Source organism: Microtus pennsylvanicus, chromosome 16 (genome assembly GCF_037038515.1).
Source record: "Microtus pennsylvanicus isolate mMicPen1 chromosome 16, mMicPen1.hap1, whole genome shotgun sequence".
Classification (NCBI taxonomy): domain Eukaryota; kingdom Metazoa; phylum Chordata; class Mammalia; order Rodentia; family Cricetidae; genus Microtus; species Microtus pennsylvanicus.
Window position 1 is genome coordinate 36976332 of NC_134594.1, and position 16916 is coordinate 36993247.

The 16916-nt window shown below is 46.8% G+C and overlaps 1 protein-coding gene across 1 annotated transcript; it reads left to right on the plus strand.

Moving 5' to 3' along the window:
* The first annotated feature begins 3078 nt into the window (after nt 1-3078).
* Il12a (interleukin 12A) lies at nt 3079-10171 on the plus strand. The gene is made up of 6 exons (XM_075950594.1): nt 3079-3406; nt 3872-4005; nt 6020-6133; nt 7066-7107; nt 7314-7457; nt 9685-10171. Exons 1-6 carry the CDS (start codon nt 3391-3393, stop codon nt 9838-9840), a joined length of 606 nt encoding a protein of 201 aa, XP_075806709.1. The 5' UTR covers nt 3079-3390; the 3' UTR covers nt 9841-10171.
* Nucleotides 10172-16916: the final 6745 nt, after the last annotated feature.

Genomic DNA, 16916 nt, shown 5'->3' on the forward strand with positions numbered 1-16916 from the left:
ACTTGGGTACTCCAAAAACATTTGTCAAAAAAAAAAAAAAAATTGAAGCCGGGCAATGGTGGCGCACGCCTTTAATCCCAGCACTCGGGAGGCAGAGGCAGGCGGATCTCTGTGAGTCTGGTCTACAGAGCGAGTTCCAGGACAGGCTCCAAAGCTACAGAGAAACCCTGTCTCGAAAAACAAAAAAACAAACAAAAAAAATTGACAAATTTTTTTGCATAATACTCTCCTCTCAGCTCACGGTCTTTTAAGAGAGCAGCAGCAGTGTGCTGGGTTCAAATCCCACCTCCCATGCTACCTCAGGAGATTACGGGAGCTCTCCGGTGACGGCAATGACATCTGGCACACAGGGTTTGTGAGGGCTGAGCGAAACGATCACGGAAAATGGTCTGGGACCGTCCCTGGCCACAACGGGCACTCAATAAATGTCAGCATCTGCCGCCGGCAAGCAGTAATGTCACTCCCTCCGCCTTGGATCAGTCTCACCTAGAATCATTTTGGGGTGAAAAAATCCCCTAAACACGAGTGGGAAAAGTACCAAGCTTCCCTGAAGAGCAGCTCTGCTCAGCGACTGGAGACGCCCAACTATTTTATTTACGTGACAGACCCAGGCATTAATGATCTGGCAACTTGTTGATTTCTACTGGAGAACACGGGGTCTTTCTGAAAGGCATTGTCTCCATTCTGTGTGTTGTCTTCACGATTTTTCTTTATTATTCCCAAGGCAACAGCCGTTGGTTTTGTTGTTGTTATTGTTGTTTTGAGGGAAACAACTCCGGATCCAATTTAGAAAACACACTTTTTCAGAAAGGCATGGGATTCACGTAAAAGGTCTCACAGTTCAACCCCAGAGACATCTGTCTGCTGCATCTTCCCAAAGAGACCCAAATTATGAGGCTTTAAAAAGATAAAAATAAAAAAATTCCTTAGGCAATTTGGTCAAAAAAAAAAAGCATTCCTATTAATCTGAAAGTCTTTGTGGAATTTTGTGTACAACTCAGTGGCTGTTTTATTTGACGTATTCCCAATTTTTGGTTCAGACGACAATTTGTAGAATCCATTTTTGAGGATTTGTAGAAACCATTTGTCAGATGGCTGCCCTAAAACAATCGCAGGAAATTAGTTTAGCCCCGTTTAGATACAAAATAGATCATCTTCTATTGCATTACAAGAATGTGTTTGCTTAATCTCTTTATAGAGCTGTGTATTTTTTGGATGTGGGGATATTACTATCCAGTTTCTAGAGAGAAGCCAGTCAATGCCGTTCCACACCTGTTATAAAAAGGATGTTACAAGCAGGGGGAAATACGCAGAATGTGTTCTATGATATTTGGAGTTCTTTGACATAAGGTAAATTCGTATAGTTACTCAGGAGAGAAACACTGGGGCATTTCACACGGTAAAAACAACAGAGGAAATGAAATTACGGGATGCCGGAAAGGTCTCCTCCTGCAACTTCCGCTCTGGAAATCAACTAGATACAAAGCCTTGTTCCGCCACAAACGGAAGCGTTTAGCACAGAAAGCTAATCCGACTCTTTCCTCTGAAGCACAAATTGGCCCAGTGTTTTCCTGTCCTGATCTCCTTCTCCTTTCTTTGAAACAAATGTCATCATTCCCTGTAAATTCCCAAGCAGCGGGCCACTGAGTAAACAGAGGTGTCTAACAATAAACCACAGGTTCAGACTGTCATCCCTGCAAAGGGGGTCACCGACACAGTGAGGTCGTTCAGAGAGTCACTATAACCAGTGTCTAGAGAGAGGAGCATTGTCCACCCTGCAGTAAGGAACACAGTTTGGTCCAGACTTCGCCCTGGACTACACAAACATAACTCTCATTAATGTCACCATGACCTTCTAGACACAAGCACAGCTTCACATAAACTATTATAACCCCTTTGGTTCTGGCCATTGATTGTCCCTTGTCCCCAGTTCACAGCTGCAGGGACCTTACAGATCCTAGCTGCTATGGTTTTCTTCGTATTGGCCTTGTTACCCGCCCCCCTTTCAGGGGGCCCACCCTGCTGAGCGCTCACAGCGTGGTGGCTGACAATGAGCTCTTCTGTCCAGGTTTCTGTGGACCTCAGAAGGAAGAAGCGCACATCCTTCTCTCCTGGGCTCTCAGTGGCTTCTTACTGTTGAAATGATTGCCTCTAGAGGAGGTGGACTCTGACAGCTCCTGCCCTAGGGGCTGGGGGCAGTCAGACACATGACTGGCTCCGATGACCAAGCAGGCCTTCCTCTCTCTGCACACCCAGTGACATTCATTTGGGGTAGAAATGAGTAAAGTCCCACGGGGGCCTCCTACCCCAAGCCTCCAAAATACTGTCATTGCAAGCTCCAAACTCACACCCCTACTGGGGTGTTATCCAAACACACCCATGCAGCCTGGGGTGTTATCAAGCCTTAGCCTGTTGCCCTGCTGGGAATCCCTTCTGTTCACCTTGGTTCTCCATCTTGAACTGGGGTCTGGGCATTTCCATCCCCGTGCGGTCCTAGCCTGCCATCTACTCCCTTGGATCTGAGTTGGACCCTTGGCATCTTGCCCCTACATTGCTGGTGAAGGAATCTTCCCATCATGCAAATCCAAGGTTATCTCTCTGCTAAAACTCTGGAAAGTCTAACGATGCCATCCCCAACTCGGGTGACAGCCTATCTCCACCAGATCACAACTGGCAGCATTCCCTGTTCCCATCTCCCCTTTTAGCCTATTGTGTTGATTCCCGTTTCCATCCCTCGTCAGTCATGGAAAGCCTCCCTGCAGATCCGGGAGGCTGCAGAAGCAAGCACTTGCCGCCTCCTAGGCTCCCGCAGAGCGCTAGGCTTCCTCTCTCTGGGCCTTTTTTCCCAGGATGCTGTGTATTAAGCTGCCAGAACTGAGTTCTAAGCGGTATATAGTCACACCGGTTTTTATGTTTAAGGCAGGACACTTTTGCAAAACAGATCGAGTCAGACTCAGTGTCCACGGCGGAGACAAGTGAGTGGTGCTGCTTCTTCCGAGGGGGCGTTGGGCAGCGTGCTGTGCAGGGCATCTAGACTAAGGGGGTTGTGGGGCGGGACAGACCTGCTGCAGAACAAGTGCGGCGACTCGACTCGCGGGGACCGCGGGACGATTTCGCTTTCGCTCTGAGTGCGGTGGGGTGGGCGGCGGTCCCGGAACCTAGCAGACGGGCACTCCGAGAGTTAATTCGAAAGCGCCACCCGCCCCCTGGGGACGATCTACGCACGTGTCCTGGAGAAGCTCATGTAGAGACAGAGAGAGAAAGCAAGAGACACCATCCTGGGAAAGTCCTGCTGGGTCTCCAGACAATTATAAAAATGTGTCCCCTGGGGTTAGTGTTCCAACAGCCTCACCTCCAGCATCCAGCTGCCTCGCTCACTGCCAGCCCAGGATGTGTCCACCGCGCTGTAAGTAGCCCAGGGCCGGGGACCTGGGTGATAGGATCTGGGAAGGTGACCTGGGAAGGAGCAGGCAGGAGCCCTGGATCCGCTAAGGGAGACTAAAGAGCAGTCAGCAATTGCAGGCCAGGAAAAAGAAGACAGGAAGGAGGGTTTTACTCGATCTCTGCTGCACCTGGCATGGTCTCTTCATTACAAAACAGGCCGGGCCGTTATGCCCATTTCACGGAAGAAAACCAAGGCACAACCTTGCAGCTAGAGTAAGGAAAATGCAGATCTCGTCCAGTCCCCAAACAAGATTTGGGGAGTCTTGCTTGCTCTGACAGCCCTGAGGAAGGGGTTAAAACATAAGTGGAAGGAGGCCAATACCCAAAAGAAAGGATTGGAAGAGAGGGCCAGAAAGGCGGAAGACAGAGGCAGACCTAACCAGGTTGACAAACTCCGTCTACTCTCCCGCCCCAATTTCCCTTTCAGGCCTCCTGTTTTGGGCTACCCTTCTCCTCCTAGTCCACCTCAGCTTGGCCAGGGCCACACCAATCTACCAACCTGCCAAGGGTCTTGTCTACTCCCAAAACTTGCTGAATACCACCAACCAAATGCTGGAGAAGGTGAGTTTTTTGGGTCCTCCTAGCTTTGAGGCTCCCCTGTGGAAAAGATTTCCATCTGGTATCTGCTGGGGGGACCCCGCAGTTCATGGGTAGCCGGCAGGAGCGGTAAAGAAAACTTCAAACCTCCCAGATAGTATCTAGCTTAAACTGTGTCTCCAGAGGAAGAAAGGATGCTAATAAATTATAACAGCATCAGTTTGGACTGTGTCTTTCCAGAGGAAAGTAGCTGCTCACTATGCCCCTCCCAGCCTGCCTGCCTGTATGGCTTTGGGTCTGGCGCTCCCTGCTTCTGCTTCACTGCAGGTTGAATAGGGAGACAGTTGCTAGGTGCAATCTCTGCTTTAAAGATGAATTAGATCTCCTAATTAGATCTCCTGCTGTTCATCCAACACAGGGCTGCAGCTCCTTGTTGGACGCACATGTCACAGGGAGGATTGTGGCATCCCGTGTTGTGTCTGACCTTCGTTTTTCTGGGGCAAGTGTGATCAGGTTTTATTTCTAGCTCTGTTTGTTTTTCTCAGGTTTCATATTTGAACGCACCGTATTCTTTTCTGTTATAAAAATCGCTGCTGCTTTCTCTCAGTGTTGCTTACTAAACTACAGCAAACGATAGTGTGTTTGGGACATTCTGGAGCTACTAAGGCTGTGGCTTGGTGGTAGAGTTACTTAATTACGGATGAGGACCCGTGTTCCAACCCCAGCAGGGCGTTCACTCATAAGCACATAGAAATGGAGGAGGGAAGGTGGAGAAAGGGGAGGAAAGAGGAAGGGAGGGGGGAGACCCCTTCCTTCTTTCTGCTGTGTTTTAAAATCTTGAGGAACTTCTAGCTTGTTACCTTATGACAATGCCAAGATGAGCTCCATTCTACAAAGCCTCTTTGAAGAGTTCTTTCCTCCTCTCTGGTCTTTCATGTGCTGTCAATTGTCCCTCACTGCTCAAACAATCATAATTACATGCGGGATTCCAGGCAGGAGAGATGGCTCAGTGGTTAAGAGTGCTGGCTGCTCTTCCAGATGGACCCGAGTTCAATTCCTGCCATTCCCATGGTGGCTCACAACCATCTGTAACTCTAGTCCTAGGGAATCTGTCATTTCTTGGTCTTCTGTGGGCACTGGGCCCTCATGGTACACAGATACACACACAGGCAGAACACTTCTTCACATGAAATTTTAAGATGAAGGAAAAATCTTAAGGGGGGGGCTCCCTCAGGAAGGCCTGCCAAGATGAGTGACTGTTTTCCTCAGGTGAGGTTTGGCAAGGAGGCGTTGGAGAAGTTCAAAGTCGACTAGACGCTCCCTGGAAAAGCCCACTGTGCTAGTCCCAGACAACTGCGCTGCCCATCGAGACATTGCAGAATTCAGTCTTGTCTCAGTTTGGGTTACTATTGCTACCAAGTCGAACTTGGACTCCAGTCGGGCCAATCACTATCCCTTCTTTCTCACTTCCCTAGTTCCATAGTTGAGTGGGAAGATTATCAGAAAGCTGTTGACGTCTTAATATATTGTGTAATTCTGTTCCTCGATGTTTCCCAACCTACCAGGGGGTAAGACAAGGTCCCAGCGTACTGTAAATTAAAACTCAACCAGTCTTTAGGGCTTGCAAGTTTGTTACAGCCGTCAAGTTGTGAATTTAACAGTTCCTCTTTACAAGTTAGCCTTGAAAAGGATAAGCACACAGCGTGAGTGCTTGGCAAAAGGAAAAACAACAGGATTCGCCGGAAGCAAGCCTCACAGCGTGGTGCTGAGACTGATTAGCACAGCCCGCTGCAGAGTTCACTGGGTGGAAACAACGTACCGCTGGCAGACAGCCTAGGCAAAGGGGGAGGGGAGGGAGAGGATGTAGGTGGCCTGTTTCTTCTCGTCTTATGAAATGTATCAATTTCCTACAGTTCAAAGAGATGACGATTCAGGGTGGCCAGCTCCGGTCCTGCTGGTACCCTGGGATGCTAACCTCAGAGGGAGTCAGCTCTCTTGCTCAGAGTATCTCCTCAGCTTCTCTTGATGGTTTTCACAGGCCAGAAAAACTTTGAAAGATTATCCCTGCTCTGCTGAGGACATTGATCATGAAGACATCACAGAGGACCAAACCAGCACACTGCAGGCCTGTTTACCACTAGAACTTGCCAAGGTATGGAGAGATCTTTCCCACAGAAATCATGCAACACAATTAAGAATTGTGCACCAAATGTAAGGGGTCTCCAAACATTAACACATTGCTACCAAAAGTGAGGTTTTTGAAAAAAAAAAAAAGGTCACAATAATACGAAGGCTTCAACAAGCTGAAGTATATACACAATAGCTATGAGTTGGGTGTGGTGGCATATACCTTTAATTCCGGCATCTGATGGGTAGAGCAGGCTAATCTGTGTTAAGTTAGAGGCCAGTCTGGTCTATATGGTGAGTTCAGGCCAGCCAGGGCTACACAATAAGATCTTGAAAGAAAAAAAATGGGGCTGGTAACGCCGTTAGTAAAGTGCTCACTGCATAGGAGCGAGGACCTAAGTTCAGATCCCCAGCACCATGTAAAAGCTGGGTGTGATGGTTCCACATGGCTTCAGTGCCAGGGTAGGCAGAGAGAGACAGGAGGATACCCAGGGCTGATGGGCCAGCAAGTCTGGCTGAATTGTGAGTCTCATGTTCAGTGAGACACCCTGAATCAGAAAAAAATAAGATGGAAAAATCACTGAGAAAGACACCAAAGGTAGTCCTCTAGCTTCCACCTGCACACACACCTGCATATACACCTGCACACCTGCATATACACCTGCACGCCTGCATATACACCTGCACGCCTGCATATACACCTGCATGCCTGCATATACACCTGCACACCTGCATATACACCTGCACACCTGCATATACACCTGCACACACATACTTGCACACACACATATCCGTGCACACTCGTGCACACATGAATTCCTACACATAGTCGCACAAAAGTCACTATGATGCTGAATTTTGTTGTTTCTTGCTGAAATGAAAAGTTAGTTTGAGATAAGCTATCAGAGAGTTTTATACTAAAAATTAATATCCTCGGTGTATATTTTTTTCCTCTAGAACGAGAGTTGTCTGGCTTCTAGAGAGATTTCTTCCATAACAGTAAGTAAGCAAACTAAAGGTTCCTCCCCCACGACCGATTCATAATACTGATGCCGGCTTATTCTTTCCTCTAGAGAGGGAGCTGCCTACCCACACAAAACTTTTCTCTGATGATGATAAGATACAGAACTTTCCTCAAAGGCAGCAGCGGGATGTAGTTCTAACCCATTCCAATGGTTTCATTCTTATTTGGTCCCTTCACATAGAACCTGTGCCTCAGTGGCATCTACGAGGACTTGAAGATGTACTGGGTAGAGTTCAAGGCCATTGATGCAGAGCTTTCGAACCACAATCAGAAGCAGATCGTTCTGGATGAGAACATGCTGACAGCCATTGAAGAGCTGATGAAGGTAAGGTGTCCTCTTATCAACGCTGGCTCTTTCTCGTGCTGAAGAGAGGTCTTTGAGGAGATGCAATAAAAATCAACTCCTCTTGGGTCGGGAAAGACCTGGACATGCTCCCTCCCTCATGAAAAGCCTTGCAAGGTTACATCTGCTAAGACCCTCTACAATCAGGACAAATGCAAGCAGCCTTCTGCTTGTTGACCTCATGCTATGCACCGGGCTCTTTGCAAATGGTTTTTCTCATGCCATCCCCACAACAAGCAAAAGTGGTCTGTACAAAGAAGGACAGTGACGCTTATCCAAGATCGCATAGTCTGCAAGAGGCAGAACTAGGGTGCCCTGAAAAACAGAGGGTTTTTTTAAAAATCCTTTTTTCTCTTAAAGGTCCAAGATTAGGCCTGCAGAGACAGTCTAGTGATTGACAGCACTAGCTGTCTAACTTTGAGGGCTTGAGTTTGCCTGGGAGAACATATGTTGTCTTGAACAGAATGTGGTCTTGAACTGACCTGTAACCTCAGAGAGTGGACACAGGAGGATTAATGAGGCTTTCCTGCTCCAAGCCTAGCCACGAAAACTACAGGTTCAGGGAGAGACCCTGCCTCAAAGGAATAAGATGGAGAGTAACACAGGACCCCCTTCTCTGGCTTCTGCTTGTTGTAGGCACAGATTACATATCTGTTACGTGTGCATATGAGTGTGTGTGCATATAACGCACAAACATATACATGCACACATGTTGTTTCTTTAAAAAAATGCTGAATGGACGATCAAAGTGTTGCACACATATCAAAACATTACTAGGGAAGACAAGAGGGTTATAATATTGAAACAAAATGTAAACAAAATGAAAAGTCATCTATTATCTAGGGAAATCCAGTGTTACTCATTTGTGGGAACTTGCTGCATAGCAAGTTTATAGCACATAGAATAGAAATATACACGTAAGAGTGGTGAGTGCCTTGGTAACTGGGGCATGAGACAAAAATATGTTCAGAAGTCACTGAAAAGCAACTGATTTCTTTTTCCTTTCATACATACTGTCTTTGTTGTGGTTTCTATGTCTTTGACAAAGCACCATGACCAAAAGCAAGTTGGGGAGGAAAGGGTCTATTTCTCCTTGTAACTTGTTGAGAGTCCATCATTCAGAGCAAGCAAGGCAGGAACAGACGCTGAGGCTGTAGAGGAGCACTGGGTACTGGCTCGCTCACCTTCTTATAGCACCCAAGAACACCAGCCTAGGGTGAGCTGGCTGCTCCCACATCAATCATCAATCCAGAACGATGGCAGGTTTGCCCACAGGCCAGCCTGGTGGAGGTGGTTTCCCCAGTTGATGTTCTCCTCCTCCAAAACGACTCTAGCTTGTGTCCAGTTAACATATATATTATACATATTATATTATAATATATTATACATCATATTATACATTGCCAGATGACTTATTTGAAAGACAGCAACATGTATACAGGTGTCTAACAATCTACCATCCACAGAGTTGTCATTGCTACTGCATACGCAAGACCAGAAGTCAAGTGATTTGCGTGGGAGACAGGGGGCTCCTAGGAACTAGACAGCTGTGCCGACAGAGCTGATGCCTGTTTTTCCTGTTTGAAATGGGGTGACTTCACACACCCCACCTCTGTCTTGGGATTCTGAAGAGCAGACAAGAATATCAAGCTTCATAGAGACATAAGTTCTTATTCTGTGTCACCAAATCCTAAGGGGAACTGGGAATGTATCAGGGGTAGAGTGTTCGTCTACTAAGTCAAAAGGAACAAATGGGAAACATGCCACTGGTTTAGCTAACACAAATAGAATTTCTACCTCCAATAGGTCTGCGACTAATAGACCGCTCTAATCAATAGAGCCCCTCAGCTCCCTCTTCTCAAAGGACTGGAATTCTTAACACAACCTAAAAAACTTAACTAGCTATTGCTGCAGAGGCCACCTCACACATAGACTCTTCCCTTCTCTGAGACAAGCCCTAAAAATGACTTTTCTGAGCCCTTTAGGGGTCTTTTGGAGCTCATTCAAGACCTCGGTGTGCTTGCAAGAGAGCATCTCTTCCCTCTATCCCTGCAGGAGCATCACACCGGGGTAGATGTGGGGTGGGTCTAAGAGCGTACACGGGACCAGGCTGCAGGCTCTGGACTGGGCATTGGCTTCATCTGTTTTGGCAGACGACGGTTTCCATTTTTGAAATTGTAGATACGTGACGCTTGGTATTTCTTTGTAGTCTCTGAATCTCAGTGGTGAGCGTCTGCCCCCGACATCTTCCCCGGAAGGAGCAGACCCGTACAGGGTGAAGATGAAGCTCTGCATTCTCCTCCACGCCTTCCGCATCCGCGCCGTGACCATCAGTAGAGTGATGAGCTACCTGAATTCCTCCTGAAAAGCGCAAGCCCCTCCCGCTCCGCACCCTTCTTACAGACATATGAACCAATGAAATTTTAATAAGAGGCAGGTTAAGGACCAGGAAGTGCTCATGAAAATCTTGTTCAGGAGAGAAAATGTCCTCTCTGAATAGTCAGCAGTAGAGCAAGAACTGATAAGCTATTATTTTTTTTTAACCCAAGTGTTTATGAGAACACTCATCACCACTTATTTAAAAATATTTATTATTCTATTTTATGTTTATGGAAGTATATGAGCTTATTTATATTTATTTATGTCCTATTTATTATAATATTTCTTGTCAAATGAATTTGAAATGTTCAATTATTATGTGGTTCCAATAAAGTGATGTAAGCATTTCACACATGTCCTTGGAGTGTTTATTTATTTATTTAAACAGAATCTCATTGTGTAGACTAGGCTGGCCTCCAGCTCATGGAGGTCAGACAGCCTCCGTCTTCTGAATGCTGGGGCCAAGCCTGCGCACCCCTACGCCTATCTAACGGGGGTAATTAAGTGGTCCAAGATACACTGCAGTAAAACAGTTTGTTGTCTATGGCTGTGAGAAGTAACGCCATGACCAAGAGCAGGAAGGGAGGGGTTATTCCAATCTTACAGTTTACAGACCAGCACTGAGGGAACCTGGTAACCTTACAGCTTACAGTCCGGAACTGAGGGCAGGAACCTGGAGGCAGGGACTGGTCCCAAGAGGATGAAAGGGAGCTGCTTACCAGCTTGCTCTCCTCGGCTTGCTCAGCCTGCTTTCCTATATAACCCAGAACCACCAGCCCAGGTTTGGCACGGCCCACTGAGTGCCGTGCCCCCTCCATCAACCACTAATTAAGAAAACATTTTACAGACTTGCCGGCAGGCCAATTTGGTGGAGACATTTTCTCAGTTCAGGTTCCCTCTTTCCAGATGTCTCTAGTTTGTGTTAAGTTGACAAAAAGACGAACCAGTGCAAAAATTCTGATGAAATTCGAGCAAAATGGCCTTACAAAGACGGCCACAATTGGGCTGGGGAGTTGGCTCAGAGAGTAAAGTGTTCCTCTCCCATGTGTGACAACCAAGGTCCGATCCTCAGCACTCAGGTAAATGCAGTTCACCTGTAAACCCAGTGCTCAGAGACAGGAGCAGCAGAGCAAGCCGGATGCCTGACTAGCCAAACGATAAGCTCTAGGTACTGTGAGAGACTATGGCTCAGTGTGTACGGTGGGGAGTGGCCAAAGAAGATCCACCCTCTGGCCTCCTCACCCATGTGCCTGCAGACACCCATGCTTCCGTACACATCTGAACACATGACACAAACACATACCACAGACACATACATGGAAAAAATGGCCATAGTTTCACCTCTTGGAGGCAACCAAAGGCAAAAGCAATAGCTTGTAGTACTTTGGGAGTCTCATGAATACTGATTTTTAAAATACCGATTATCCATGTTGGAGACAATGTGAATACAGACACACTCTTTTACTTTGCTAGTACAAGTGAATTGTACTTTGTCACTACCTTTCATGAATGAGATTTGACGATACTTATTCAGAATCTTGAAGTGTTTGTTTAGACCTGTGACCCCCCTCAGTCCTCAGGAATCATTAGCTAGCTGTATAGATTATGTACGAATGTGTTTAATGCAGGATGTCTGGCAGCAAATTGCCTGAAAATGAACTAACTTTCACAAAACCGGATGGGTTAAGTAGTAAACTCCAAGTTTTCTATTGCTGTGTGTGGCTCACGCTGTCTACTTCTCGGGCCTAGGCTCACTTAGGACGCAAGCCTGTTGTCATGCCTGTAAAGAATTATCTAGATCACATTGTCTCCCGGGCCTGCCTGTAAGGGGATTGGCTGGATTAAATTCTCCTTTGGTCACATCTCTGAAACATTATCTAGATTAAGCTAATTAAAGGAGGAAGATCCATCCTGAGTACACAAGTCACTGCTCCAGGGGCTGGGGTCCCAGGACTTACCCCAAAGGGGAAGGTCAGCCATGTCTAAGCATTCATTCCTGTGTTCCTCCTGACCTAGGACACAGGGTGACCTACCGCTTCAAGCTTCCATTGTCCTGGCTTCCCATATTGACACCATGTACCCTCAAACTGTGAACCCAGATGAACCTCTCCTCAAGAGGTAGAGTAGTTTATTGTAGCCACCAGAAAAGCAACTCAGAACGTACGTAACCAACTCTAAAAAAAAAAGAAAAGAAAAAGAAAGAAAGAAAAAGAAAAAATGGCCATAGTATTCTGACTCATTACCCAGTCCCTTTAATCTTGTTTTCCCAGGAAAATGGGGCAGGCCTCAATACTCAAGTGCTTGTGTAAATTATGGTTTTTAAGAATCACTTTACTATTTTTGTTCAACATTTGAGTCTCAAAGTAAAACACACGAAAATGTTCTCCCTGACAACCGCAGGCCACGACCTGCTGTGAATTAAACAAATACATTATCGTACTCTTCAACTTGGAAAAAAACACACCTCGGGGCTCTCTGAATTATTCTAATTCTTGCGACCCTTTGGGCTCTCAGAGGGATGTCCTTTTTAAATTGCAAACAGAAAAGCTCTCTACTTGCCTAAATTATACAGCATGCCCCACGTGTAATTGCCTTCCTTTGGCTTAAGACATGTCTTCCTTCTGGTCTCAGTATTAATTCCGTCTTTTAAGCCGTGTGAATTTGCAGAGTCCCACAGCAGAATCCCACATCATTCGGTCCTGGGATAACCACGCTCCTTCTTAGCAGGAAAAGGCTCTCAGACCCTTATTTAGAGAGGTGTCTTTTCTATTTCTTCCCACCAGGCCCCCACTCATCTCCAGGGGTCCAGAGGGAAACAAGTGTGGCCTCTCCTCTGTGACAAACTCACTGTCCCAGGTCTCACTCTCTGCCCATCATCAGACAAAAATCAGTGGAGGCCAGATACACTGAGGGGCTGGGTAACTGCAGGCTCCTCCCAGGCAGGGACTCCTCCCAGGCAGGGACTCCTCCCAGGCAGGGGCTCCTCCCAGGTGACTCCTCCCAGGCAGGGGCTTCTCCCAGGCAGGGACTCCTTCCTTTGAGTTGTGCTGGTCAGAGTCAGCACTTTAACCTGAGAAGACTCTCAAGGATGTGTATGGAGCCTCCGACAACCATCCCTGGATAGAAGGAGCCTGAGGCTGGAAGTTCTCAAGGTGAGAAGGTGGCGAATGCATGTTAGTACCAGTGAACCCAAGCACAGGTCTCCAAAATACCTTTCTCTCCCCATATTAAAGACACAGCAAGTCAAGGGAACAGACCTGCACACACAACCATGCGGTCACCACAGTGACCAAGGCCTCTGTCCTGCTTCGCTTCCCGGGAGAAACCTGGCGTAGAAGGTGTCACATTACTTATAATTTTGTGCCTCTAGCACCTGGCACTCGAAGACAGGAGCCACATACGAACGCTCCAGGGCTTCTCGTTTCTTTTTCTAAGCAAAGTGTAATCAACACAGTCTTTGTTCTTCATAAATTATTTCCAATTACCAAAAGCAAAGGTTAACATTAAAAATGCATATGCTTGCTTCCTTTGAAATAACTATGCATGCTATAACACCCAAGGTGCAGAAGTAGGCCTCCTGATTAAGTCAAAATAATTTAAATATCTGGTTTGGGGTTAAGTGGTTACCAGATTTTAAAAATACTTCTCTGCTAGCAGAGTCTACCACACGGGTGAATGTGGTTTCCTTTCTGTTAGGCTGTAGGAGGTTTAGAAACACATCCTGGGTTGGGCTGGAAGTTCAGTTGGTGGAGTATTTGTCTAGCATTCATGAGGCCATGAAATCCCCAGCAGTCTTAGAAGTCTCAGGGAATCGGCTCCATTGCTCGTGAGCCCCTTTATGGGGAGGCAAAACCATGGCCCGGAGCAGAGGTGGAGCAAAGTGGGGTTCCTCACAGTGAGCCAGAAGCATAAGCCTCGGGGACAAGTGTCTGTGACCTCTGTCCTCCAATTGTGCTCCCAAAAATGTCACCAGCAGGCAACTAAGCCTGAGCACATGGCTTCCGATCCAAATCGTAACACCAAGTGGACATTGGATGCTCTGCTTTCCATACTGCTCCTGACAGAGGAAGCTCCAGGTCCCAAAGGACTCCTGGTACTCACCCCCCAACCCTACCTCAGTGACCACCTGCACAGCAACTCCCCATCTGAGTGTTTTTTTCAGTACATGTTCCAGGCAGGTTTTGTGTTCGATCATGTTTTAAATGTAAGATGCACCCACAAAAGCTTGGATGTTTGAGCGCTTGGTCCCCAACTACTGGCACCGTCTTGAAAGAGTTGTGGACATTTTAAGAGATGAGGTCTGGTTGGTAGAAACAGGCCACTGGGTGCAGGCTTTTAGGATTATAGTTCAGCCAGCTGCCAGCTTGAGCACTCTACATCCCTTCTGCAGCCACGGTGCAACCAGCCACATCACATCCCAGGGTCAACGCCATGGCTTCTGTAGCCTTCTCAGCCATGCTGGACTAGATCCCCTTCAACAACGAGCTGTATAAATCCCTCCCCTCTAGAGCTGCTTTGTAGGGTGTCCCATCACAGGCCAAAAGAGGAACTAATACTCTCACTCAAATAGGTTTCGAAACCAAGGCAAACTGAAAATCTCACTGAATTCTTTCAAGCGTCCCATGTACTGATTGCTGTAAGTCTCAGAACCTTTAGCTTTACTGGTTTTTTCTCTTTCTTTCTTTCTTTCTTTCTTTCTTTCTTTCTTTCTTTCTTTCTGCTTTCCAAGTTTGCCTGAGAAGAAAATGCGGCTATAAATGCAAGGAGCATCCTCTCACCTGGAAATCAAACTCGTTGCTAATGTGTGTGGCCCTTCCAAGACAGGAGCCAACAGAGAATGGGATGGAGGTAGGTGGCAGGCTCAAAGGACTCTAACCAAGGATGTCCATCAACACAGGGCAAAATGGATATAACTCCATCTAAGGACTCCAGGGCACAGCCTCAGCCAGAATCTCAGATACCATCACCAAGAATTCACAGGACCTCCCATTAGGCACCAGTGGAAAGCCATTGTCAGAACTCCCCAGACCAGGCAGCATGTCAGGGAGGTCTGGAAATGCTGTCTGAAAACCTCCATCCCAACCCTGTATCGCTGGTCCCCTAGCCCAGGGTCAGGCAGGGACCAACTGGTCTACCCCAAGAAGGACTCCAGACCATGGACAATGTCCAGCCCCACCTGTTAGGAACCATCATTCTCATGGGGACACAGACAGCAAACAGGAGTCTTCAGAAAATGGTGTGAAATATGTTTCCACGTGAAAATTCATAGGAGGAAACTTCCTGAAAAAACAATGCCTCAATCTAATCCAGTGGGCCAAGATACAGAACAGTTCCCCTCTTCCTTCCTCTTCTGCTCAGGAATTAGTAGGAAGATATTTGGTTTTAAATCAAAACATCCTGGAAATGAAGAGGCTCTGATCACTCTCACAGTAGAGGAACAAGAGGCATACAGCTGTCCCACACCAGTGAAAATATCTGTGTGAGATACTTTATCTGGATTGCATCCACAGTTCAAGCACCAGAGAGCGGAGTTCAAAACCATCTGCTGCCAGCAGAACCGAGGTGATAGCAATCTCAGAACAGGAGGCTCTAAAAGGTGACTTGTGGAACTTGACACTCAGTGATTACGAGCCCAAGACCCAAGTTTGGGTCCCAGCACTCACATCAGGTGACTCACAGTTACCTGTAACTCACAATAGCTCCAGGGGATCTGACACCCTCTTCTGGTCTCCATGGGCTCTGCAAACACACACACACACTGAAAAATAAATAATAAAAAAAGTGACTCACTGAGTTGGGAGTGAAGCTCCATGGCAGAGCATGTAAGTAGCAAATGCATGACCCTGGGTTTCATCTAAGTCCTCCCCCGCACCCATATTAACTTGTAATAAGCCAACAATAGAATAAAGAAAACATGAGCAGCTGCTAACTGGTGGTTTTTCTTCTCTTCATCTACAATTTGTGAATTCTTTTAAAAACAGTTGAATAAACATAGCAATCATGTTAATGGCCACCAACAGAATGACCAGAGGCAGTGACGTCCACCACTCTCCCCCAAAACATCTTCCAAACTCCAAGAGTCAATGTGGTTCATTATTTTCTTGAGAAAGTTTTTTCATGATACAGCAGGTGCTTGAGATACTTGCTGGATCCCTAGGAGGCAGAGGCGGGCAGAAACAGAGACAGCGAACAGGAAACACACTCTCCTCTCTGTTCTGGTTTGGCTAGAGGTATTTCTGTTATACATTCTCCCTTCTTCCTAAAGTAAATGGCCTTGAATTGAGAGTTAAGTCATGCAGAATTTGACCTTGTGGTTTTATGGGGGACAAGGGCATGAAACTTGAAGGTCCTCTTAAAAGACGCTTGAATTTCTCCAGAGAGACCAGCACACCCTAGCTCTTTAATACAAGGGAATTAGAGAATCCCAGCAGCTCAGGCCGGATGAAGCTTCTGTATGCAAACGCCAGAGGGCAGCAGACCTCGGCCGCTGTTCTGGAAAAGAACTTGGAAAACACACTCTGAAAACAAGTCCCTTGACTTTTGTTTGTGTCTTGTTTCCTTTTTCCTGTTGCGGGGGATTTCTGAAGGCTTCCAACAAGCTAGGCAATTGTTTCACCATGAAACTTGGAATCAGTTTCAGGATGCAGGGCTACAGTCTGTAATGGTGAGGACAGCCAGCGTGCCTGGCAAGGCGGTGTGAGCAATTTTAAGTCTTGCATGATCAGCCGTAAGGGACCTGAGAGATGGAGGCCAGGACTTAGGTCTCGTCTTTTCCCATTTTTATTCAGCCCATGAGATGGCGCTGTCCAAGTTCAGAGTGGGTCTTCCTTCTCTCAAACCTCTGCGGAAGCACCTTCACGGAGACAGCCGGAGGTGCGTCTCCTAGGTGATTCTAAACGTCATCATGTTGAAAATCTAACAGCACACGGCTGAAACCTGCTCTCACTTCTAGTGTGACCTAGTGGCACATTTAGACACTTTTGCCTTTTTAGAGTAGAAAATAGCAAGTGGAGTTCCAATGAGAGCCTCTGGCCAAGAGAAACTCCGTGTGTCTTAACCATA

Excerpts from the sequence above, each read along its gene's own strand:
- Il12a (XM_075950594.1), top strand. Across the intron at positions 6,134-7,065 it reads TACCACTAGAACTTGCCAAG|AACGAGAGTTGTCTGGCTTC; the intron begins GTATGGAGAGAT and ends TTTTTCCTCTAG. Across the intron at positions 7,108-7,313 it reads GAGAGATTTCTTCCATAACA|AACCTGTGCCTCAGTGGCAT; the intron begins GTAAGTAAGCAA and ends CCCTTCACATAG.